We start from the raw sequence: 26,250 nt of genomic DNA, 5'->3' as shown, positions 1-26,250 counted from the left end.
AGTCGTTGCTATAAAAAAAATAATAATAAAAAAAGGGTTTCTTCTTTCCAAAAATTTATTAGGCATTATAATAATTTTCTGGGAACGAAAAGATTAATTAGTTTTACGTATTTGATTTAGTCAAATATTCCAAAACATATACATAAAAAATATCAGCCACTTGATTTTAGAATGGCAAAAATATGACACAAAGTCAACTAAGAATAAAATTTCTCCAAAAAATAACCAAATCATGCACCACCCTGGAGCACATAAATTGACTTATATAGTTTTCTTTCTTCAAAGCCTTCCATCGTTATTGTTAAAAAGAAAATGCAGGTCTTTCGAGTTTTGCATCTACTTATCTTGATCTCCTTAACAAGAACAACAACATTAACAAAAGCCAAGAGCATCAGCAAAAAAGGATGCAATGATACGTGCGGAGGGATCTTGATTCCATTCCCTTTTGGGATTGGAAGAAATTGTTTTCTGAACAAATGGTACAACGTTGACTGTAACTCCTCGATACCATATCTACCTTCACTCAACAACGTGGAGGTCTTGCATGCAAGCTCCACCGGAGATGTCATTGTTAACGTATCCATGACTTTTGATTGCGAGAATTCAATGCAGAATAGCACTCTTGTCCTAAGTGACGAGAGTCCCTTTGCTATTTCGGTATACGACAACAGCTTCTTCGTTAAGGGATGTGGCAATATTTATGCTAACGTGACAAAGAGTGGGAGCATTGTCGCTGGTTGTTCAACGATTTGTCGCAAAAAAACTGTTAGTGACAGAAACAACTGCTTTGGAGTCGGTTGTTGCCAAAGTACGTTTTCTTATTATCTCGAATCGTTTAACTTGAATCGAACTAGGTTGAAAAGGCCGGTTGGAGATGGAAGCTGTGGGACTGCCTTCTTCATGAACAGTGCATACTTCGAAAAAGGCTTTCCTCGACAATCTATTGATGGGGACAACATTTATGTTCCGATAACACTTTCTTTGATTTATTCAACATCCGGAGATATAAGTTCGCCAGAATGCAAATGGTGTGAAATCAAGGGAGGGTATTGTTCCATAAATGTTGACGCAGCCTCGGGTACGAGTTGTTATATTTACGGAAGGAGCAAAAAAATAGGTGTCATTCTGGGTAAGCTGTTCTCTTAATCACTATATGTTCTTTGTCGGTTTTTTGTTTGCTCTCTACTTTCTCTTTATTTTTTATAAAATCTGAAAATTGATTAAAACATTCATTTTCCGGTGATAAAGTTAATATGTTTTACTTTTCAGATAATAACCTAAGTAATGTTCATTGTTCAATAACCTAAAAAGTAAAACGTACAGTATTAACCTAGCTCATCAACCACCGTTAGTTAAACACACATGTTTTAAAGGCAACCAGGGTTCATGTATTAGTATCATAAAAAATTTTATGATTTCATGTTAGAATTTAATAAAATATAGTTCAAGCTTTTGTTATGAGAACTAAAAGTTTTGTAATATTTGATCTAATATTTGTTTAAAACTTTTTGAGTAAATTACATGGATGGTCCCTATGGTTTACGGTAATTTGTGCGTTTCACCTCTAACTTATTTTTTTAACTTGAAAGGTCTTTACTGTTTGTTTTTGTTACACGTTTGGTCCATGTCTTACCTAAAATGACTATTTTGTCCTTTATTTTTTTTTTAATGTAGTTAAAACACACCTTCAACCTCACCTCTTCACTTTACCTTACCTACCCAATTATTTTTCTCTATTTAAATAATAGTTTTTTTAGGTAAGAAATGGACCATTCACGAAACAAAAACAAACAGTAGGAACCAAGCACGTAACAAAAACAAACAGTAGGGTATTTCCGAGTTAAAAAAATAAGTTAGGGACTAAGTATGCAAATTACCCCAAACCATAGGACCATTCGTGTAATTTACTCAAACTTTTTCCGATCTAAAAGATTTTTAATATTTAATCAAATATTTGTTAAAAGTAAGTATATTTGCAGTATTATATCAATAGTTGTTAAAAAATGGTTGATCAGACACTATGTTTAACTTCCTCGTGAAATATCAATATTTTTATTTAGAAAGTCAATTTTAATAACCAAAAGACTTTTGATTTGACGGTAATGAAGGACCCTTTTAACTAAAAGGTCATTATTCAACTCTCATATAACATTTGAGTCATGATTCCAAAAAATAGGAACGCAATTTTAATCCATGTGTCGAACTTTGTAAAAGATAACTAAAAGGTACTATAATTCTTTAATCAAAATTATGTTTATTGTTTAATTGCAACCATATAATGGGATACCGGTTTGATAGTCAAACCGAAACTGAGACTGTTTCTATATAAAAGTTTTGTTTCTGTTAGCGCTTGTTCGGTTTCAGTCAAGTGTTATCCTTAACCATTTAATCACAACTTTCAAATTCATACTATTAAACCAAGGAAATGAAAACTCTATATCTGTGTGAAAAATCAATTTGTGTTCTTCACGGAGTGAGTGTAGATCCGGTGAAAACTCAAAAAATGTTGAGTATTGCGATAAAAAGTCTCAATCACTCACTTTCTCAAGAGCACAAACGTCAAACTCAATATTTAGATGTGACGCGTTCGCATGCGACGCAAGTTCGTGGTAATACAGTCTTTGATTATTTAATCACGTGCGACGAACGTTTATAGAACGTCATTTAAGTGAGTTTTAATTTTTTTTATATTTAAAAAAATTATATATATATATATATATATATATATATATGGTTTTAAGATTTTTTTTATTTTTTTCATTTTTTTTTAATTTTTATTTTATTTATTTATTTTTGGGTTATTTAATATCTTTACTACATATTTAAAGTTACCAGTGTTTTTTTTTTGTATTTTTTATTTATTTATATGTATTTTTATTATTTCATATTTTTGAACTAAATATTAGTTCGAGTTTTTAATTTTTAACACTTATAAAAGTTTTAAATAAGAAAAATATTAACCATGATATTGTTTCCGTTCTTACTTTTTTCATAATCATATTATCTTTCGATCATAAATTTTGAATCATAATATTTTGGACTATATCATTTTTGAATTATATGATTTTGGATCAATAATATATCCAATTAAATAAAGTTTTAGTTGAAAAATAAATTTTGGATCATTATATATTTTGAATTATCTAAATTTGAATTATAAAAGATATAATTAACGATAATAAAATATTTGAATCAAAATATTTTTAGATTTTAACAAATTAAAGATCATAAACATGTTGAATAAAAAAATTGAATCATATATATGTTAAATCATCTTATTTTGAATCATATTGTTGGGTTTTATAGGAAACAATGTTGTAAAATACGTAAAAAACAATTAACTATTAATAGAGTACATGCACCCTACAAAAGATATATGGTATACATATTGATAGCAACTTACAATGGATAACTAAATCTAGCATAAACCCTAGTATAATCAAAATCATGGTATTAGGGTTACATACCTTCAATTTTTTGTAGTAAACAAATCACATCAATCTCCTTGTAGTGTAGTTGGAAAGCTTATTATCAAAAGGATGATGCCTCTAATGGCTCACATCCAAACTCTAGAACTAGAGCACAAGATGAGAAAGGAAGGAGGAGATTTTCGGCCAAAGTATCTTCCTTAGAAGAGTATGAACAAATTTGAGATCCCAATGGGTCCTATTTATAGTTTAACTAACTTACGGACAAAGCAAGATTTGAATGATAAAATAATAGATTTAATCTTAATCTAAATCATTTCTTTATTATCATCCGGGAGGTTTCTGGAAACCTATAAAGGCTCCCAAAACAGTCTACCTTGATGGTAGGTTCTAGAATTCTCTTTCTTTTCTCAACTATGAAAAATTACAATTCACCCATTACATCTTTAATTAATTCCAAATAATCCCAAATTAATTCCAGATAATTTTGATTAATAATTAATTAGTTCTAATTAATTCTCATTAATTTATTAATCATATAAATTAACAAATCAATTATTAACAATTGATCTCATATTAATTTATTAATCACATAATAAATTAACAAACCAACTGTTTATTTCCAATTATTGTATTAATCATATAATATATTAATAAAGTATATCCTCATAACTTTCAATTAGTTTATTAACTATATAATAGTCTAATAAATCATCATCTCTTTATAGATTTCATTCTAATCAAGTTCTAGTTATGAGGGCAACCCAAAAAGGATTTTGCTTCTAATTACAAAAATATATCAATTTAGTTACTGCCTTAGATACCTTAATGCAATAATCTCCCACTTGGATAAATCTGTGACTATTATTGCAAGTATTGATCTTGAACTAAACAGCAAAGAGTGATTTCCAAAGCCACTGCCAAACTCTGACTCAAATCAAACGTCGACCTTAAGATAAGTGATCAACTATTCATTCGTTCTATAAGATATTGTATGGGCGTGAAACATGGATTAAAATCAATCTCATAGTCCAAGATTTTGTTTCTCGATTTCCTGAATTATGACGACTAAATTCAGACTACTAACTGAAAACATCAATTTAGTCTGAGCTCTGCCAAGCACTCCAAATGTCGGCAACAAATCATCGAGTGACTCAAAGATATCGCTATTCCTGTTAAGGAAAACGGAACAAATTACTTTGACTATATTGTCATACATTTTACTAACAAAATCTTGGATGGAATTACACTTTTTAACACTTAGTTACGAGATGTGTTTGGGTAAAAAAATGCACAATTACTTCGTAAACTACGATATATATATATATATATATATATATATATATATATATATATATATATATATATATATATATCCGCTTACTTGTGATAAAAGCCAAGAAGTAATATCTAAGCATGGGTTTATCCAATACTTAAAATCTCTATTTTCAAAGTACTCATGAATATCGTAGCAATTCCAATTGCAATGTCTTAACCTTAATCGACAATCTACAATCAATTCTTGACAGTCTTAATTCACTACTTACTTCCAAAGGTATGAGACACTGTGAGATTTTGAATGATCTTAAAATTACTCAGGGAAGTAAACATACAAAGTGAAACACAATCATAAATTAATTATTGATGGTTTCAAAATTAATGAACACAAATAATTCCAATTCTTTAATCACCATAGTAATTGCGAATTTATTCATTGTATAATTTTTTGAGTAATCAACTAATATTTTGAATTAGATAACATTAGTCATGTCTATGTTATGAACATGTATACTATGCCTCCCTATGGTCCTTCCTTTGTGAATAGATCCACTAGACACTATTTCAATGATGCACGTTTCCTAATTCCAAATTCTTATCATTATTTATAATGTAGTGAAATTTCATGCATTGTCTTTCTGTGATGTCAAGGTTCTAAATTCACAGACTCAGCCTTTGATATTACAGAATGTTCCATTGGAACTTGTTACTCAGAACAATTCCATGATTATGAAGTCTCAATTTCAAGGTACACTCCTTGAACACTTCTTTCCATTAAAGTTTCCAACTCACATGTAGATTTCACAAGCATCTCCCATTATGGAACCATTCCCATATTCTCATATGAAAAAGAATCATCTCAATCCAGAACGTGTCACTATAATTCATCCTAGTAACATACTTCCAACAGTCCACAAGCAACCAGTTCTTTGGTAAAACCTTAGAATGTTCTTAATAGTTGTTTGACAACTTCAGTCACATGTAATCCTAATCATGTTCCACATAATGCTAAAATCATTTGATAAATAGAATAATCGAATATTATAGCATATATAATCGATCCTATATCCGAAGCATATGAGGCTCGACTCATTATTACAAGGGTCCAATATATGTTCAATTCCTTGTTATAATATTTCCATATATTGAATATCCAATTTCGAAACATTTCAACATGCCATTCATATATGTATTTGACTAAGTTCTATTAAACTATACAATCTAAACCTTTAGATTGGTAACGAAGTCTGAGTACCCTCTCCCTTAAGTCCATAATAGCGAAACAATTATATAAATTTGCAACTTGCAAACTAGAAACATTGTTTCCTACGAATAGTATTGTCAACATGTAATACCATGCATAACAATTACGCTCCCAGTAGCTCTGACCCATACTCAAAAATCAACTAGACTTCTAGAAATCAATACCTTTTGACTTTCTCATGGAAGTGCAGATTACTATTTCGCAATGCTTCGCCAAGCCTCTAATTAGGCTTCTTAAGCTTATGCACTTTATCTGGATAGTGTATGTGTTCAAACTCTTTCAAGACATGATCAACATATCTCCTGAAAGTTTAAATAATTCATGGCTATTCCTCACAATTCAAAATATGAAGAGGGGTGTTGAAATCATATTGTGAATTTGAGAATACAATTTATACAACCAATATCCATATCGATCTTTATCAGATCCTTAAAATCTTTCAGCGAAAGTATTCCTTCATAATCATTTTCATGAATTAGAGTGAAACCTTTTGCCACCTAGATTTAAAGGTGCATACATTCCCATCCAAGTGGATCAATCATTTCCACCCTACAGTCATAAGATAAGGTTTAGGACAAACCATATATAGAATCAATTTTCCTTCATGGACTGAACTTTGCTATTATTTTAATCTCTTGCCTTCTATCAGCTTAATAGCCCACCAGTGCTTGCATGTTGTTAGCAACCCACCCATATTGATCAGTGTACTTTCACTGATTAACATGTTTTTCTTTTTCAATTAAATGTAGAACATAGAACTCATAAGCATTTCCAACTAAATTGGAAGTGCACAAAAATATGTCAATTAAACCCAACAGGTTTTCAAACTCTGGTTGTGTGCTAGTGATAACTAAATTGATCATTGTCAGTTGAATCTTGCAGGATCAAGATCAACATGACTCCCACTTCCTTCTTGACATGTGAGTTTTCTCTCAAGGAACATTCCTTGACGCGCTAAAATAAACATTTAAAAGTCATGTGGAAACACTTCGTAGAATAGGACTCAGTTTATCTTTTGTTTCTTGATCAACGAAAAACATCAAAACTCCAATTCTAAATGTGTTAGTGTAACAAAAAATTATTACTCTACATATTACGAGGCGGTATCATGCTTATTAGTTTGATTTTCAAGATACGATTCATAGTTACTAGAGAACGGATCTAAACCTTTATTGGAATGAAGCATGAATCATCTATGATCGAACCATTTCCAACAATGTTTGGTTCCTTTTCTTAGCCATACAATTGCACTAAGACTTTATTGGAGGATTAATTGTGATAAAGTTACACATTTACCAAGATGATCATAAAACATGATACTAAATCACTCTCCTTGCTTTTCAGATTAGAGAATTTTTTATCTTTCTGCCTAATAGATTCTTTTGTTCGTTATATTACTCTTTGAATCTTTTCAAAAGTATTTAGAATTTTGTTTAATCTTTTAAACAATACCATATTTACTGAAACATCAGTGAATCATGACGAAAAGAGTTATCCTCCCTTGTGGTGGATCTGAATAGTCCGTATCAACATGTACTACATCCATTACTCATTCACTTGTCTCACATAAGCAGGTGAATAATGAATTAAGTCATTATTTTCCAATGAACAAGATTCTCATATATTATACAATACGACTTATACACCACCAAGTATATGTCCAGTTGGTGATGAGATTTCTTTTCACTTGGTCAATTATGACAATACCACAAGCGATATCATAAGAATCATATCCACAGTTAATATTTCTATTATTAGAAACATAACCAACTCTTTCATTAATTCCATTGCAAGGAAATAAGATAAGGAAACTACATATACCAAAACTTCGCTTTTATTTGAAATACAATGAAAATTTGAACTTGTCCTTAAAATGAATGAATTAAAACTATATTTCTAAACTTCTCTGAAGATTAATAGTAATCTATTAATTTATCCTAACTCCCTAGTAGTAGCTCCAAATTCTGACCATTGAACCATGCAACCAAAGTCCTTCTTTCAGGATCAAATTTAGCTCACTTTTCTTAAGCTTCCTTCTTCCTATAAGAGTCTAAGAATAGGAACTTATGGAGTCAAATAATGGATGTAGCTAAAGTAGAGTCACATGAATTGACTTTACTATCTCGAAGATCTTTCAAGTATTTTAGGTAGCTTTGCTTCCATTGTTCCTTTAATTGGTAGTAGAAACAAATGGACTCATTGGATTCAACATATGGAATGATCTCAAAATGAGCCTTTCTTTTTACTATACGATTAAAAGGCTTGACCTTTGCCGATCCCTTTCGATGGGAAGAGAAATCATTCTCGATCACAAATGTCTCCATTATCAATGTCCCTGGAAAATTTCGGATTAGACCTTATAAGCATGTTTTCTTCTTTAGTTGTGTTCTTAAGCCTTTTTGCTTCAGCAACCATCAACATATATGTGAAATCATTTAGGGTCACATCAAGATTCTGCATACAAAAATTCTTAACGAACTGATCATATGAATCATGAAGCTAGATAAGAACCACATCAGTAGCTCTCTCCTTTATGATACCCATTCTTTCCAATTTGTCAATGTAAGATTTCATTTTTAGAACATGCGCACACACATAATTTCCATCTTTTTGTTTACATGCCAACAAGGCTTGAGTTGTTTCATATTTCTCAACTCAAGGAAAACATGACGTTCGGAGAATCATATGAGGAGGAGGTGGAAGAGTTAAAAGAGGAAGATGTTCAATTCCACCATTTCCTAAGGAAGGGAAAACAATTTAACCTTGAATCGAATGTGGAAGACCATCTCCATAAGATTTAGGAAAACCATTTCCATAAGAACGTGGAAGACCATTTCTATCTTCATAAGACATCTAAAGTTGGGAAAAGAGAGAATTCAAGTTTATTGATTTTAATCCTTAATTAACCCATAATTTAAATTAAGGCTAGGATCCATATTTTTTATTTGAACTTTGAAGAGGGATCTCGTAATCAAATTCGAATCTATTTTAGGTAGGTAGGGTCAACTCACCAATTTCAATCACATGAAACTCCTAGATCTTTAAGATTCATTGAATCTTATCAATAGTATGTTTAATCTCGATTATGTGATTACCAATTATGACTGGGATGCCGAGGATCACAATTAAGATGTGAATAACCATGCAAATCCGCTTAAGTACCCTCGATCGATTTATAATCTCTCAATGATATGTCGGTTAACCACACACATTCCATAAATAATCATAAACACGAGTTGTTTCATCATTTCATCCTTATAGTACCAAACTCGTGTGCAGGTTAACCACACGTGGTCCACTAACGACTCATAATGAAATGATATGTGTTTTCATAGATTAGCATATAATTTCAAATTTTTCCTAAAGTAACTATAGTGGGATTTTAAAGTGGGTTCTAGTACTGTATGGCATCATACTTTTGAGAGGTTATGTCATATCAATCCGTTCGGATAATGACCTTCCACCACGCAAGGGAGCGGTGGGTGAGAATTAACACTCATTCAACAACCATTTTTTAATCGTATATAGTATAAGGTGTATTTTAAATATTTTCAAATTACGAGGTTTAAATGTCAATTATCTAAATTATCATATAACTAATTAATCAATTTAAATACATAATTAATTTACAATTATCTTTTAGTTACTTTACAATTAAATTCATTATTAAATTTATAAGGGATAATTCAATTTAATCTAACTACTTAAAAATCAAATACAGATATCTCATCATCATCATTAACATTCTTTTCTTCATCCTCTTCTTCCTTATCCTCAGTAATTTCCTTGACATCATGTTTATGTGTTTTGAGAATGTTAAAGAGTACAAATAAGGAATATGTATCAAAATTCAAAATAATATTTATTCCTTTCCATTCTTTACGTAATCCTTGAATGAACATTATATTTTTCTCCTAAGTACTCCTATCCACACCATACTTTGACATTTGACACACCAAATCATAGAATCTATCAAAAGCTAGATCTATATGTACACTTTTCTTTATTCTTTCTCTTCCTTTAAAATTTTCTTTTAGCCTTACCAAATTTCTTTACCAGGTTTACATACTCTGATGTAACCGTAGACAACTAGAGGTAGAGGTCCACGTAGTTCTCTCATCATCTTTCATCATGTTGCTTCATTGTTAATTTTGTGTTCGCCAACGATTTAGAACTTCCAGTGACACTAACTACGGTAACTTTGCTTGGATCGTTAGGACCATCTGTTAGTGAACTCCAATGACTTTCATCAAGACCATTAAGATATTCTTCTATACGATCATCCCATTGATCATAATGCTCTGGAAGTAACATCGAGGTTTTCGTTACATAACCAAGAATATTTGTGTAACTCATTATGTTATTTGTATTAGTAGAGGAATTTTCCATGACAAAAAGATATGATTTGTATGAATTGATTAGAAGAAAATACATGATCAAAAATCACAACCAAAACCAAAGAAATGTTTATCAATGTGGAAACTAGATCTAAGAACAGTTTTAGATCTAGAATATGAAAGACGAAAGAAATTCTTCGAAAGACTTGAAAGATCCCTGCCCTTATACCGATTGATGAGTTATTCAATAAATATACGAATCAAAATCAAATGTAATGAAATAATACAAGTAAATAATAAGTTTCAGATCATATTGATTAAAAAAAGGTTAGAGAGTACAAATGTATGAATGTAAGGAAATACAAGAGTGTGCAAGCGTGTCTATCACTATATATGTGACATGCCTAGTGTCATCGACTGACCACAAAAGTACAAGAAGCATATACTTCTCGAAGTACAAAAATAAAGTGCTACTTGAAATAAAAAGTTATATCTTACCCTTACATGATGCTTAATCTCATTAATCAAAATATTAACATTTTCCGGGATTATATTCTTGACTTCGGTTGAATACAAACATGACCATTAGCCATGCATGTTATATTGTTGACCGTCATTAGTAAAACAATCTCGTCACCATCTCAAATGCACGTGACTTCCATGCACATAACAGAAGACCTTATATTTCCAATCACACCAAATGTTCTTTAATTATAAAGTTTCTCATTGATGGCTTCAGTTATGTAAAATACAAGTAACATCATCATCTTTTTAAAGTTATCACATTCAGTTTTAGATTTAAATTCCAAGCACACTCATGTTCCTATGATGTACTTCATCATAATATGTTCATATCCTTGCTTTTTTCAAATCTTGAACAGGTTAGCAATAGAATACACCTCTCCATCATTATCCACAATGACACATATCGAGTCTGGGATGGTTAACGGGTCCCAAGACTCAATTGTGATCGTTCTTGAAGCACCTTGACTTCTTTTTCCAACAATTTCTCTCTGATTCCCTTTAAGAACCTCTAGAAATGATTTGATTCACTTATCCCACTATTTTTCGTTTTAATTCCCTTTTGTTTCATTGACCTTCTTTATTTCGTGTTATTTTGTAGCTCATGATTATTGTTTGTGTTTCTCTTCTTGGCATTCTGAAATCGCCGCTCACACCTGTTATTTCTTCTATTATCTCAATCTGATCTAGCATTTCTCTATCGTTGGTTGGCGTTAGTCATATTCCCTATAGATGTCGTTGTAGGGTTTTTAAATGGAGATTTTTTTTCATAAGTAGAAATTATATACAGAGAATATAAAAACCTAACCAGGATTTAATTTGAAATTAATTACTTTGTTTGTTTTTTCAAAATGATCAAACTCTTGTTTATAAGAGTTCTTCAAGTTATTTATCTATGTATAGTTAATTATTTTATATTAATTGGATTACTTGTAAAATTTAAAATAAAATAAAATAAAAAAAATCAATCTCCCTAAGAATTTTTCTATGCTATTTACTAATGGAATAATAAGTTTGATAGTGAAGAAAAAACTGATGACTTTTAAAGATATAATAGACTAACATATATCTTTTGTGGGAGGCATACTCAATATTACATCAACGTGAATTGCTAAATGTCTTTTTAGAACAAATGTTAATTTATTAATTATGATATACTTTCTTTCTTTTAGGTGTTAGTATAAGTATGGGATTGTTTCTCTTATCGGTGATCAGCTATACTTTGTACAAAATAATCAAGAAAACTAAAGACAAGAAAAGGAAACAAAGGTTTTTTAAACGCAATGGTGGTCTGCTTCTTAAACAACAACAAGCAACTGATGTTGCTTTAGTTGATAAAACCATACTTTTCACTTCCAACGAATTGGGGAAGGCCACCGACAATTTTAATGAGAATAGAATTTTGGGTCGAGGAGGTCAAGGTACAGTATATAAAGGTATGTTAGCTGATGGAAGGATCGTAGCAATCAAGAAATCAAAGATGGTTGATGAAAGCCAACTAGAAGAGTTCATCAATGAGGTAGTCATTCTCTCACAGGTCAACCATAGAAATGTTGTTAAATTATTGGGATGTTGCCTAGAGACTGAGGTCCCACTACTTGTTTCTGAGTTCATCTCAAATGGTACGTTATATGACCTTATTCAAGATGAAACGGGTGAGTTCTCATTCTCTTTATCAATGAGATTACACATTGCTACAGAGGTTGCTGGAGCACTCTCTTACTTACATTCCGCAACCTCCATTCCGATATACCATAGGGATGTCAAGACGACTAATATACTTTTGGATGAACAGTATAGAGCCAAAGTATCTGATTTTGGAACGTCAAGGTTTGTATCAATTGATCAAACTCATTTAACTACCTTAGTCAAAGGGACATTTGGTTACTTAGACCCAGAGTACTTTCAATCGAGCCAGTTCACTGAAAAAAGTGATGTGTATAGTTTTGGTGTTGTTTTATTGGAACTCTTGACAAGAGAGAAGCCTATTTCCTTTACTAGATTTGGTGAAAATAGAAACTTGGCTACATACTTTATGCTATCCATGGAAGAAGGTCGTGTGATGTCTATTTTTGATGCAATGGTTGTTAAGGAGGGTTCTACGAATGAGTTGTTGGCTATGGCTAACATGGCAATGCGATGCTTGAACTTCAATGGAAAAAATAGGCCAACAATGAAAGAAGTCGTTACTGAGTTAGAAAGAATCAAAGTGTCACATGTGCCCTCTACACATCAAACTAATTTTGGACATGTGACACAACATGATGATGTATAGCTAACATATAGCGAGTCAACATCAACATGAACATTATGGACATTTAGCAACAACCGTAGTCTATGAGTTATGGTAAACCTTATGTTTTCTTTTAGTTAATTACTAGTATCGATAAATTCGTTTGAAGGCCAAAAAGTACGGTATATGTTATATCTTTTTCTTCTTTCATATCATATATATTTTATGTTTCCATTGTTTGAAATTTGATTGGTTCTTAAAAAAAAAAAAAAAAATAAAATAAATAAATAAATAAATAAATAAATAATAATAATAATGGTGTTATGCGTATCTTTTCATTAGTCTCTAGAATGGGCTCCCAATACATTAGATAAGTTTATTTGTGAAAATATTAAAATTTAATTAATTATTTTAAATTCTCGAAATGGACTTGTAGAGGATATTTATGTGTTTTGATTTCACACCCACATAATTTTATTTTATATTTTAAGAAAAATACATCTTTTGATTTAAATTAGGGAAATTAAATATCCCCTACCGTTATTGTTTGATATCTGAATATTATATGATTTCAAATAGCTAGATCTATAAACTTATGGAAAATAGTCACTAATAAGATTTACACCAAATCTATTATTGTAGTAAAGTATTAAATTGATTTTAGTAACATAACGTCTTCTTTTTTTAAAGACGGGTCATTCCAAAATCGAAACACGTAAGATTTGAATATGATTTTTTCTTTGGAATGTTTAATTCTGAGGTGATCATAACTATGAAGAATTGTGTTTTTAAATAATACTTATCAAATAATATTTAATTTGAAATTTAATTATTTGGCTATTAATCATAGTTTTTATTAAGAAAAGTAGTTAAGAAGAAACTAATAAGGGAAAATTGTGTATAACAATATTTTGTATTTTCCTAATTTATGCAAGAATGTCATTTTTTACATAATATCAATAATTTAAAACCCTATCGAAAGGTCGGTTTTCATATCTATTTAAACTTTTTTTAAATTGTAGAAAAACACATGGGGGAATGTTATGAATCATTTTGAAAATGTTTATTCATCTAAAACTATATTTTGTTTATTTTCTTTTTTATGTATTTAAATTGATATAAAACTTATGATTATGTGTTTTGTAATATATTTTAAATGATTTAAAATTTGTTTTTTTTTTTGTGTGTGTATTTTTAATGTTTAAATTTTTGTGTTTGTATGTATAGGAAAATATGAAAAAATATGAAAATAAAAATTCTAAAAACCCGGTTAAACCGAAACCAATCGGTATACCAACTTTAATTAAAAACGTGATTTTTAAAACATTGCATAATATACAACTATATTTTGCATAATATAGAACTCTCCATATATTGATAGTTATATTGAGGATTGATTTTTCTTCTTCCACTTAAATTTTATATACTGTAGCACCTGGTTCCTGGTACGTAAAATTTATCTAAGTAATTGTTATTTTAGCCTTGGACTCGGCGAGTTGTAGGTCCGACTCGCCGAGTAGGGACGCGGTCCGGGTGCACGCTTAAGTTGGCGACTCGGCGAGTCCATATCCTGGACTCGGCGAGTCATCGATATTTGATGAAACCCTAATTCCAAGGGTTTTCCTCCTATTTAAGCTAGCTTGTGCGACCCAAGCTCGCCCCCTTTCACCCTCAGAGCGCCCAACATCAAACCCTAACTCGTTTCTTGTGAGATTGAAGGGATTAAAGTGATTCCTTGAAGTTTTTGGGAGAAGAAGGAGAGTAGAGCAAGAAGAGGAGAAGGAGACCAGATATCTTGGTGCTATTTCAGAGTTCTCTGAGGTATATCTCTACTCTATTCTGTTTGCATGCTTAAAACCCCATTAGAGCACCTTTTGAGCTCTTCTTGAACCTTTTCCAAGCTTGTGCATGAAATAGAATTCGTAATAGGTTGAGTATCCACTAGAACTAGTCTTGTTTGAGCTCCAAAAGCTCAGATCTATAACCTTTATGGGAGTAAATTGCTGGAATGTCCTAGATCTACCTTCTTAGCCATTATTTCTCCCCTAATCCCCATTATATGCATTTCTACACGTAAAGTTGGAAACTTTACGTGTAAACCAGGCCCTAGGAACCCAGATCTATGAATGGAATGAGTTGGATCCAAGCAAAATCGTGTGTATGGTTTTTGCATGTGGCCGACTCGGCGAGTCGTCCATCTGACTCGGCGAGTCGGGTCGCGAGTCCCAGGGTTGTTCCCTTTTGTGTCTGCAAGTTGGAATAGTGAGTCATAGGGTATGACTCAGTGAGTTGGAAGCCAGACTCACACATGAAGTAACTCGGCGAGTCAATGCCATGACTCGGCGAGTTCAAGACAATCTTCTTAGATCAAGAACAGACTCGACGAGTTGTTCATACAACTCGGCGAGTCACATCGTAGAGTGTTCTTCGGATGAAGGCGAACTCGGCGAGTTATTCATACAACTCGGCGAGTAGGATGCAGGACTATTAAGACTGGGGTATAGAGAAAGGGACTCGGCGAGTCGGCAAGCCAACTCGCCGAGTTTGGTCAACTAGTAGTTGACTATGACTTAACTCATGACTTGTTAAGGGTAAATGGGAAATTTACCCTGAGGGCGGTTAGCAGTATTTGACTATGTGTTTGGTGGGAATTACAGCCGGAGGATTTCCGGAGCAGCAGCAGCAGCAGCAGATAGACTATTCCCACACAGATCAGCAGCTACTACGAGGTGAGTTACCTTCCAGTAACGGTGGGTCTAAGGCCACAATGCCGGCCCACCAGTAGGAGATGTATGATAGATGATTGTCTTTGTGATATCATCTAGGTTTGCTACTACCTGATATGTTATATGCTAGCATGATATGTTATATGTGATAGTAGTAGAGTTCGGTTGTTAGGACCGAAGGGTAGTCAGACACCCCAAATACGTCTGACAGTATATGACTATATGTTTGCATGCTGGCTTGTTATGTTATATGCGATAGAGGTAGTAGGAGGGGACCAATCCCCGAGCTCGGTTGCTAGGACCGAAGGGTAGTTCAGGCACCCCAGATATGTCTGATAATATGTTATGTTATGATATATGTGATAGTAGCAGTAGGGGGTGAAATAGTCCCCGAGGTTCGTTCGTCAGGACCGAAAGGTAGTCAGCACCCCAGAATGGCTTGACATGGGTAGTCAGCACCCCAGAATGGCTTGACATGGGTAGGTCGGCACCCCAGAATGGCCGTACCGGGTAGGTCGGGCACCCCAGAAATGCCTAACAATATGTGTGATATGTGATTGTATGGTATGCGGTATGATGGGGGAACTCACTAAGCTTCGTGCTTACAGTTTTCATTTTTGGTTTCAGGTACCTCCTCTTCGAAGGGGAAGGAGCTGGCGCGGTAGCGGCCCATCACACACATGTTTCGTATTCCGCATCATGAGATCTTCCTAGGGATTTGTACTCTGATATTATTATGTTTTATGAAATGTTTTCCAGACATGTGATATCTTTATAAAATGTTATGATCAGTATGTTGGATAAGGTGTCTAAGTCCATAACTTATTTGGTATATACTTGACCCGACCGGCATGGTCCATTTGGGTTGCATCTCATCCAAACTATTATGGATAATTTTATGAGAGTTATACACATATGTTTATTAATATATTATAAGTTATAATATATTAATATGAAGTTACGTTATTTAATTAGTTTTAGTCTTAAATTAATTATGAATTAATTTAGAGGTTAAAAGGAAGACTAATTAGATTATGGGCTATTTGTTTTATATAGTGTGGGCTAATACTCATTTGTTAATGGGCTAGGCTTATGTGGAAGTCCATGGATGATCCATGGAGCTTTTAACACATGGATCCTTGGAAAGGAAAATACATGGGTTATTAGGGTTTCACCCTAACCATGCACACTATATAAGCATGCTTATGGAGCATGAAATGGGGCCTAAGGAAAAACTAGTGAACTAGTGTGTGTGTGTTTGTGTGTGGCCGAATTTATACAAGTGTGTATACTCTCTCAGAGTTTTCCAAGAGTTTGTGGTGTTTTGTGATTCCATTTGAGGCATTCACACTATTGGTGCTTGGCCCTCAAACTCTTTAGAACCAAACTCATCAAAAGGTATGTAATCTCTTCTAACTCTTTTATGTTGAAATGTTCCCCATGCCATGTTAGATAGGTTATAAACCTTGGAAAATTTATTATTTTGCATGTATTTAGACAAACATAGATCCAAGGTTTATTAGGGTTGCATGCACACTTAGGAAGTGTTAGATTGCTCAAAACCCAACACAGTAAACGTTTTATTTCGAATGTTTTGCTAAGTATATGTTTTCAAAAATGAAATTTTTGGCTCGTATTTTTGGGGCGTTACATATACATTGCTAATTTTGTCCATGATTAAAACCATGGTTCTAAAAATCATGTCATGGCGCAACTCAATGCATGTCAAGACGCAAGGCGTGATGTAGTCATTACGAAAACGTTTAAGACGGATATGTTAAATGTAACGCCCAAATAATGTGTCAACGCGCACCTTATCGCGTTACAGTGCGACTTTTTTTGAAGGCATGATTTTTTTTATTTTGCTTATTTCATTTTTTTGTTTTTTCTGATTGGGTCTAAAATAAGTAAGTTTTTGTTAACTTTGTATATTAAATATTAATATAACACTTTTAGGAACTTGATATATTTGATAAAATTCAATAATTATGTGATTTATCTTAATTTAATGTATATAAAATAATCATTCTTTGAAAAACATCATGGTTCGCTAAAACTCTTCATTGCTTAACTTTGGCATTGCCGTCAAACCCAATCCTCACATTATTTATAACTTTGGTTTAAACTTTTTGGATATTAAAGAAAAATAAATATGTTTCCATAAAGTTTTTTTTACCCACAAACCATGTTTTGAAAATCGGACCGGACCGGCGGTTCGATCGGTTCAACCAGGAACCGGTCCCGGATCCGGTTCATAAAGGTCAAAAAAACTGGTATTTGTTTGAACCAGTGAAAACTGGTAAAAACCGGTCTGGTTGAACCGGTCAAAACCGGAAATTTAAAAAATATTTAGTTTTTTCATTTTTTGTATTTTTTATATAATTAAATATAATTATGACATCATCCGTTTTTCCGGTTTTTGAGACCGGACCGACCGATTGGACCACTTGAACCATCGAACCAGTATGGTTTACCAAAAGTCACAAAGTTAGTCCCTATTATTTTATTTTTTTTTATGCAAATGGTCATTGTGGTTTGTGAAACTTGCAAAGTTGGCCCTTTTTACTAACACCGTTAGTAAAATGCCGGTAGGGATTAAATCTGTAACGACATTTTCGTCTTTTCAAGTATAGAAGGATTGAATTCATGACATTTGAGAAACCACAGGGACCATTTTTGAAATTTGTTTGAAAAAATGTATAAATTTGCTGAAGCTAGGTAGGGGGAAGGCTCGAACTCACAACCTCCGGCCCCCATTTTTTACAAATTGTTTGTAAAAAAAAAATTTGTAATATGACTAAAATACATTTTGTTTTATTTTTAAAAATAAGTTATGTAAAAAAATGTTTTTTGTAATTTATTAATTATTTAAATATTAACTTTTTTGTTATTATATAAATTAGTTTTGGGGTGTTATAACCAAGTGAGCAATCAACTCAACTGGTTAAGGTTTTGGTGAAATAATGGGGGGTGGAGGTCGTGAGTTCGAGGCTTCCCCTACCTAGCTTCAGCAAATTAATTCATTTTTACAAACAAATTTCAAAAATTGTCCCTGTGGTTTCTCAAATGTCACGAATTAAGTCCTTCTATACTTGAAAAGACAAAAATGCCCTTACAGATTTAGCCCCTAACCGCATTTTACTAACAGTGTTAGTAAAAACGGACAACTTTGCAAGTTTCGCAAACCATAAGGACCATTTGCATCAAAAAAAATAATAGGGACTGACTTTGTGACTTTTGGTAAACCACAAAGACCATTTTTGTAATTTTGTCTTTTCATTTTATGTCTTTCTTTAAACATGTTGACTACTTTATTTTTTGACAAAATTGCAACAATTGTCCCTGTGGTATGTCTAAAATGCTACTTTGGGCCAAACAGGTTTGGACTAGCGCAAATAGTCCAAACATTTTCATTTTGCTGCGTTTTTAGTCCAAAACAGTTTAAAATTTATAAAAATGACGAATTTGCCCTTTTCCATTTGTTTTTTTCTTTTCTTTTTGTTATTTAATTATTTTCTAACTAAAAAATATAAAAAAAAAAATAAAAGAAAATCTCTCTCTCTCTCTCCTCCTAATCATTAGAAAAACCCAACAACCATCGAATTTGTTGCTTTCATCAGCCCAACCTCTCGTCTTCCTTCCAATTTACTGGCAGACCGACCCAATAACCACCAAACCGCCGCCATGCCCAGCTGAAGCAAGCCTTCGATCAATCGCAAACAGGACCGTCGACACTGTTCAGCGGAGAAGAAGAACCGGCGACAACCACCGTTTTCCCTTTTGTATTCATCTCTTTTTGACCCTCAAGCAGCTTCCATTCGTTCTTCTTTATTCCTCCATCAATCTCAGTAACCATTTTTCTTTTCTGTTCAGAACATACCATTTTCATCTTCTTTGAATGTGATCCCGAGTTCCTTTTCAATGTGTGTATTTAACCCAGATCTCAAAGTTTGATTATGGAGCAGGTTCTCTAGGTGCCACCTCTGATACCAGTGATGGTTATGAATCAGCTGTAGGGGCAAGATCAGTTTTCAAGTTTGGTTCTTCCAAGATTAGTTTGCAACCCAATTTAACTCCTAATCAGACATATATATCCTCGTTTACCCCCAATTTCCTTTAATTCATGCTCAAGCAAAGTCGATTCCTCAATAATACAAGGTATCTTATCAGATTCAAGCCTTAATCCTTATGTTGAAGTTTCAATTTTGGTTGGTGCTAGGGCTTGCTTTAACAGGAAGCTCCAGCAAGGGTTAGATCGAAAAAACCGAACCTTGAAACATCAACAAGGTTAGATCGACAACAAGGGTTTCACACTAGAAATCGGAACCCCCCTTCACTTCTCAAAATCCAATCGACAAACACAGTCACCTAAAGTCGCACCCTCCTTCTCCTTTTTTTAAACTCGATTACAATTCTCCTTTTTCTCCTTTCTGAATCGATCGTAGCTCCTTCTTTTATCTCTTTTTTTTTACATTTGCAACTGTTAGGAATGGTGATAATTAAGGAATAAGGGAGGTCTTGGGTGATTGAAGGTGGCGTTGGGCGGTGGTGTTTGTGTGGGTGGTATATGGTGATGAACATGAGAGAGAGAGAGAGAGATTTTCTTTTATTTTTTATATTTTTTTAGTTAGAAAATAATTAAATAATAAAAAGAAAAGAAAAAACAAATGGAAAATGGAAAATTCGTCATTTTTAGAAATTTTAAACTGTTTTGGATAAAAAACGCAGCAAAATGCAAACCTTTGGACTATTTGTGTTAGTCCAAACCTGTTTGACCCAAAGTAGCATTTTTGGACATACCACATGGACCATTCTTGCAATTTTGTCTTTTTTTTTTCTTTGTTATTCTTTAAACATGTACAATACTTTAGTTTTTCTTCTTTGTCATTCTTTACATCATTATTATTTTATAATAAAGTTTTTTAATACTTATTATTATATACTTATAAAGCTAACATTTTTCCTTGCACCACATTCATTTGAAACGCCTATTCTTTTTTTCCTTTCACCGCATTCATTTGAAACTCCCATGAGTTTTCAATTTCTTTCTAATAATGATTATAAGTTGGTTAATATGGTTAAATAAATATAAAAACTAAAGTGTAATCATATATAAAATAAATTTCAATACTAAAAGAATATATTTTCTTATACTTATAAAGTTATGGTTTTAACTTTTAACATATTACACTTAATTTATTAGGTCTTATATGTTGTTGCATGTAAACCATTACCATTTTGAAGCTACAACTTTTAAACAATTTGTATAAAACACTTAAATTACTCATTTAACTATAACCTTACATGATCAACTTAAATATAAATTTTAGTTTAACTTAAACAACCTAAACAATGTTTTGTAAATAGTTAAAAGTGATAAATTATAGTGTCTTTCAAATAATGATTATAAGTTGGTTAATAAGGTTAAATGAGTATCAAACCTAAAGTGTAATCATAAATAAACTAAATTTCAATATTAAAATACTATTTTTACTTCTTATAAAATTATGTCTTTAACTTTTAACATATTATACATAATTTATTATATTTAATATGTTGTATGTAAACCATTATCAGTTTAAAGCTATAATTTTTGAACAGTTTGGACAAAATACTTAAATTGTTAATTTAAATATAACATAATAGGATCAACTTTAATATAAATTTCAGTTCCATTTAAAAAATCCAAAGAATATTTTATGAATAGTCAAAAGTGATAAATTGTAGTGCTAAATGCAAAAACTAAATTGTAATATCAATTTAACTAAAATATTTTCTAAAGATATTTTTATAATCGTTAAAAGCTTTCAAATAAGTATATTAAAATAACTTATAATAAAAATAGTTGAAAAACTCTATATAACTGATTATATTGTTACCTTCAAAATAAAAAAAATGTTTGATGTTTTAAATAATTACAATGATAGAAATTAAAACGTTATGCAAATAAATTTTAAAAAAATAATTAATAATAACAACTATAAATAGCATTAAATTATTTATTATACTTAATTTTATTCATGAGCCACCCGCGAGTAGAGGTCATTTAAAATATTGAGATTATACAGTTTTAATAGATGTGTGTGTGTATATATATATATATATATATATATATATATATATATATATATATATATATATAACAGATAATTCAAAATAGTCAATACACTATATCAACTTAGTATACGAATTATTATATCAAATTTAACAACATTATTGTTATATTTAATAAAAACATATATTTGTAAAGATTTCAGCTATATAGATACTTCTGCGCAACGCGCGGGCATTCGTCTAGTTTATTTTATGAACTAAAAGATCTATTTTTATTTTAATATTTTCTTTTGCTTCGTTGATAGTTATTTATCCCTATCATCTCTATTTTCTTAAGAGATGTTATAAACATATTAATTAGATAATTTGTTATATAATCATCTACTTAATAAAAGATTAAAACTTCAAACTCATTCATAGCAAATTACAAAAGGAATACAATTTCAACCCATTCTCCAACTATAAAAGATCTCTAATATATCATATTAGTAGTTTGAATATTTGATTAGGAATGAGCATATAGAGGTATCGAATATGTACTGACCCTAGAATTTCGAATACCGAAATTGATGAAAAAACAATACTGAGTATTAAACCGAACTAATATTAACAATACATGTGTCGACAAGCGTACCAATTTTCCGTACCGATTCTCATTTTTAAAATTTTATTATTTTAAAGTACTATCGTCCTATATGTTTAAGTTCAGTACGAATCGGTGTGGGATCAAGATTTGGTACTAAATGCTCATATACCATTTAAATCATGTAAACTAAGGTGTTGTTTTTTTAAGCAAACATTCATGAAGTCTGTGGACCACCTCTGCAACCATCTGCAGTGCAGTAGAGGAGGTGGACCAAACGGTTGCAGACTCTAATAAGAAGCGTATTTGTTTTTTTAACTTTTACATGCTGCGAGATATTAAAAAATTAAAGTAAACTGATTTTATAAACCAAAAATACTTTATTAATACCGAAAATTTAATAATGTATAACATTTTAACAAAATTTTATGATATTTCAGCAAAAAGTAATGATATTTCAACAAAAAAATAAAGATATTTTAGCAAAAAAATAATGATATTTCATCAAGAAATTATCATTATTCAATATTAAAAAAAATCAACAAGAATAAACTAAAAAAAAAAAAAGAAAAAAAATGGTAAAATAAGATTTCAACAACATATAATCAAGATTTTATCAATAAAAAAGAAGAAGAGGTTAGAAGAGGCAATACAAGTGTTGTGCCAAGCAGAACACGCGCAGAGGGTTTTAACTCTGAAGACTTCTAAAAAACAAACAACTATGAGATTAAAAGTGTTGTGTGTGTGCAGCGTCGCACAGCAATAAGAGGTATGAAGAGGTTTTTTGCAAAAAACAAATAGCACCTAACATTTTCTTTTCTGTTTTTCTTCCTTGTTCTTTACACCATTCTCGTTTTATATTAAAAAAATTTAGTACTTAAGTTCATTTTTAATAATTAAGTTATTTCTTTTTTAATTATTTTTTATAAAAATACTAATTAGATAAAACTATTACATATTCAATCACTTACCAAAACGAATATAACTTCAAACTTCGTGATTTGATATGTATTAATTTGAAATTGTATTTACTTTGTTAAATGATTGAAAGTGTAAGTTTTATATGTCTTCATTGTAACATACACGTTTTGTTATCGTGTTTTGTAATGTAAAAAGTGAATAATATCATGAAATATTATATGATATTGAGCTTTCATTTCTAACAGATGGTTTTTACTAGAATTGAAGTAAATCTATGTTTAGAATCACTCAGAAGGTATTGGAAGTCTTATGAGATGCCAATCAAAACGCAAATATTGAAATTTAATGAAATATAACAGTTGAAATAAGTAAAATTTTATTACTGAAAGTTGTAGATAATTTCGTTAGAAACATTTAGGCGAAAACCGCATCGAAATCCGAGTTATAAAGAAGAAGTTATGATCAATCGAAGATCCACGACAAAAGCGGCAAACATTATTTAGTGTACAAAGTGAGTTTTCCATAAACTACTTTTTAGCCTTATTAATCTAAATGAAAGTCGTAGTATTCGTTAAACCGAGAATTTTCATAAAAAGAACGTCCAAATCTGACTTCGTATAAGGAAGTTATGATTTTTATATGTTTCGGAATAGCAGTAGACAGCTAAAAACTCGAAATAAAGATCGAGCGATATTTAGCCGACACAACCTAAACGAGACTCGAAGGTCTCGTCAATAGTAGTACAACGGTAAAAAGACTGACGAAAATGGACATCAGATGAAGAAGTTATGAATTTTTAACGGACTTTTCCTGTCCCGGTCTGTTAAAAATATATTAATAAAAATAAAGTCAAAATTAGCCGACGGAGTCTAAACGAAAGTTGTAGAGCATAATTTCACCTACGCGTGCATATATAAAGAACGTCAAAAACAGAGCTCATATGTGAAAGTTATGGATTTTAGAAGTTCGGGACACAAAAATCGAGAAAATCCCGAAATCCGAGAAATTCTGAATGGCTTATGTTCGGCCACGTCGCCCTCCCCCGCGAAGCGCCTCGTGTCCGATCTCGGTGAGTCATCCGAAGCGCAGGTCCAACCCGAGACCGACGTGTGTCCGCCACCTGCCTTGCCTCGCATCCAACGCTTGGCACCCCCTCGTTGTTGCCGCATGTTTCTTCCTTCGGCCGAAGACCCGGTTCGCACCTATAAATAGGAGGGTGCAAACCCTCCTTGTGATAATTTGGAAAAATCACATATTTCACCCCTAAATCAATATTTCTTTCATTTCAACTTCCTCCGAAGCCCCGGTATCATTTCCAACACCTGAAATACGTTCCAAGGTGCCCGAAGACCCCGAAAAAATTATCTTTTCGGTTTTGAAGCTCAAATCTCGCAAGTCCCGGTTTTCAATAAAGCTACTGGTTTTCAGCGAAGAAAGCTATTAATAGGAACGAAGTGCTGCCCAAATTACTATTTTAACCCCCAGTGATTTCACGGTGAGTTCAATATATAGGAACAATTGTATGTTATGTGTTATATGTGCAAGGTGCTTTCCTGTGATATTCTGGTATTGACTTTGAGGCTTTGGACATGTAGAGCATGTCTCGTATTGGTATTATACCTTTGATCATGTAGAGCATGTCTTGTATAATTTTTGGTATTGGCTTTGTGCCTTTGACCATGTAAAGCATGACTCATATAACTTTTGATATTGGTAATGGGCTAGGTAGGGCTGAAAGCATGTATGTGCTAGCAAAATGATAATCAAAAATTGTATAATTTTTTTTTGTGCCACTTGGGCTAAACTTTATTGATGTATATCAAGTATTGAAACTATTATATCTCATTGATAGTATATCTTTGAATTAAATCATTGATTGATATGGAAAGCTTGTCACATGATTCACATATGCCTTTGTTGTTCCTTGTTCCTCTTGCTTCTGCCATATTGATGTATATATATGGCATAACGTTATATTGTATCTATTATTGAACTCACTAAGCGTTATCGCTTACCCCTCTTAGTGTTTAACAATTGCAGGTAATAGGCAACCAGTATAGCTTTATACTGTTGAGAGATTTAGAATAGTTTATACTATTACTTTTGTATTTGAATTTAAGTATGTATAAAATTATAATATCCTGTATAGTTTTGTAATATATTAAACTTAGTCAGTTTGTATCCAGTATTTTATAATAAGACCTTCAGTATATAATATAATATGTTTATGAATATGCATGTAGCATGTTGTTTTGGAGTAACAATGTGTTGCGTGTATGAAAGGGAGTTCTTTCATTCATAGACATTAAAATAAGAGTGGATCTTTCACTTCATAAAAGGAATTTATGTATTCAAATATTTAAATATAAAATAAGAATGGTGTAAAGAAAGACAAAGAAGAAATAAAAATAGTTTACCTCATTTAAATGGGAGGCCCGTGTAGGGAAAGAAGCCACTCAATAAGACTTTATACCTTTTCGGTGGACGGTTGATTGATGTAAAAATAATAGATCGATTTTATAATCTTTTATAGCATCTTACTTTCATTTGTTCAGGGGTAAAATTGTCTATATTTTAAGTAGGGATAAATTCGTCTGATTTGTTACTTCTAGCACTACCAAAATAAAGTTTGCATTCGATATCATTAAGTTTCCAGCCATATTGTAGCATGAAAGACTCGATTCCAACAATTTTAGTACATGGGTAATATCGTTTATATGTTGCACAATGGGAATGTCGCCAATATAACACTTCTAACTCTGCCAAACTAAGGCTGATCTTTGGCTTTACAAAGTTGCTCGACATATAAGTATAATCCACTCAAGTTATCTATGAACACCACCACAGAACATGCACGAAGCAACACCAGATTAAATCATCCCTTTTCTAATCAATATTGCCAAC

General features: G+C 31.8%; 1 protein-coding gene across 1 annotated transcript; it reads left to right on the top strand.

Annotated features, from left to right (window-relative positions):
* The first annotated feature begins 248 nt into the window (after positions 1-248).
* On the top strand, positions 249-13,306 carry LOC145086407 (wall-associated receptor kinase-like 2). Its single transcript, XM_079024156.1, has 2 exons — positions 249-1,129; positions 12,002-13,306. Exons 1-2 carry the CDS (start codon positions 313-315, stop codon positions 13,102-13,104), a joined length of 1,920 nt encoding a protein of 639 aa, XP_078880282.1. The 5' UTR covers positions 249-312; the 3' UTR covers positions 13,105-13,306.
* The last annotated feature ends 12,944 nt before the right edge of the window (positions 13,307-26,250 follow it).

Source organism: Lactuca serriola, chromosome 2, assembly GCF_051521515.1.
Source record: "Lactuca serriola cultivar US96UC23 chromosome 2, Lser_US96UC23_V15, whole genome shotgun sequence".
NCBI classification, from domain to species: Eukaryota; Viridiplantae; Streptophyta; class Magnoliopsida; order Asterales; family Asteraceae; genus Lactuca; species Lactuca serriola.
Note: the sequence above shows the minus strand (reverse complement) of the source record. Positions and strands in the feature narration are given on the sequence as shown.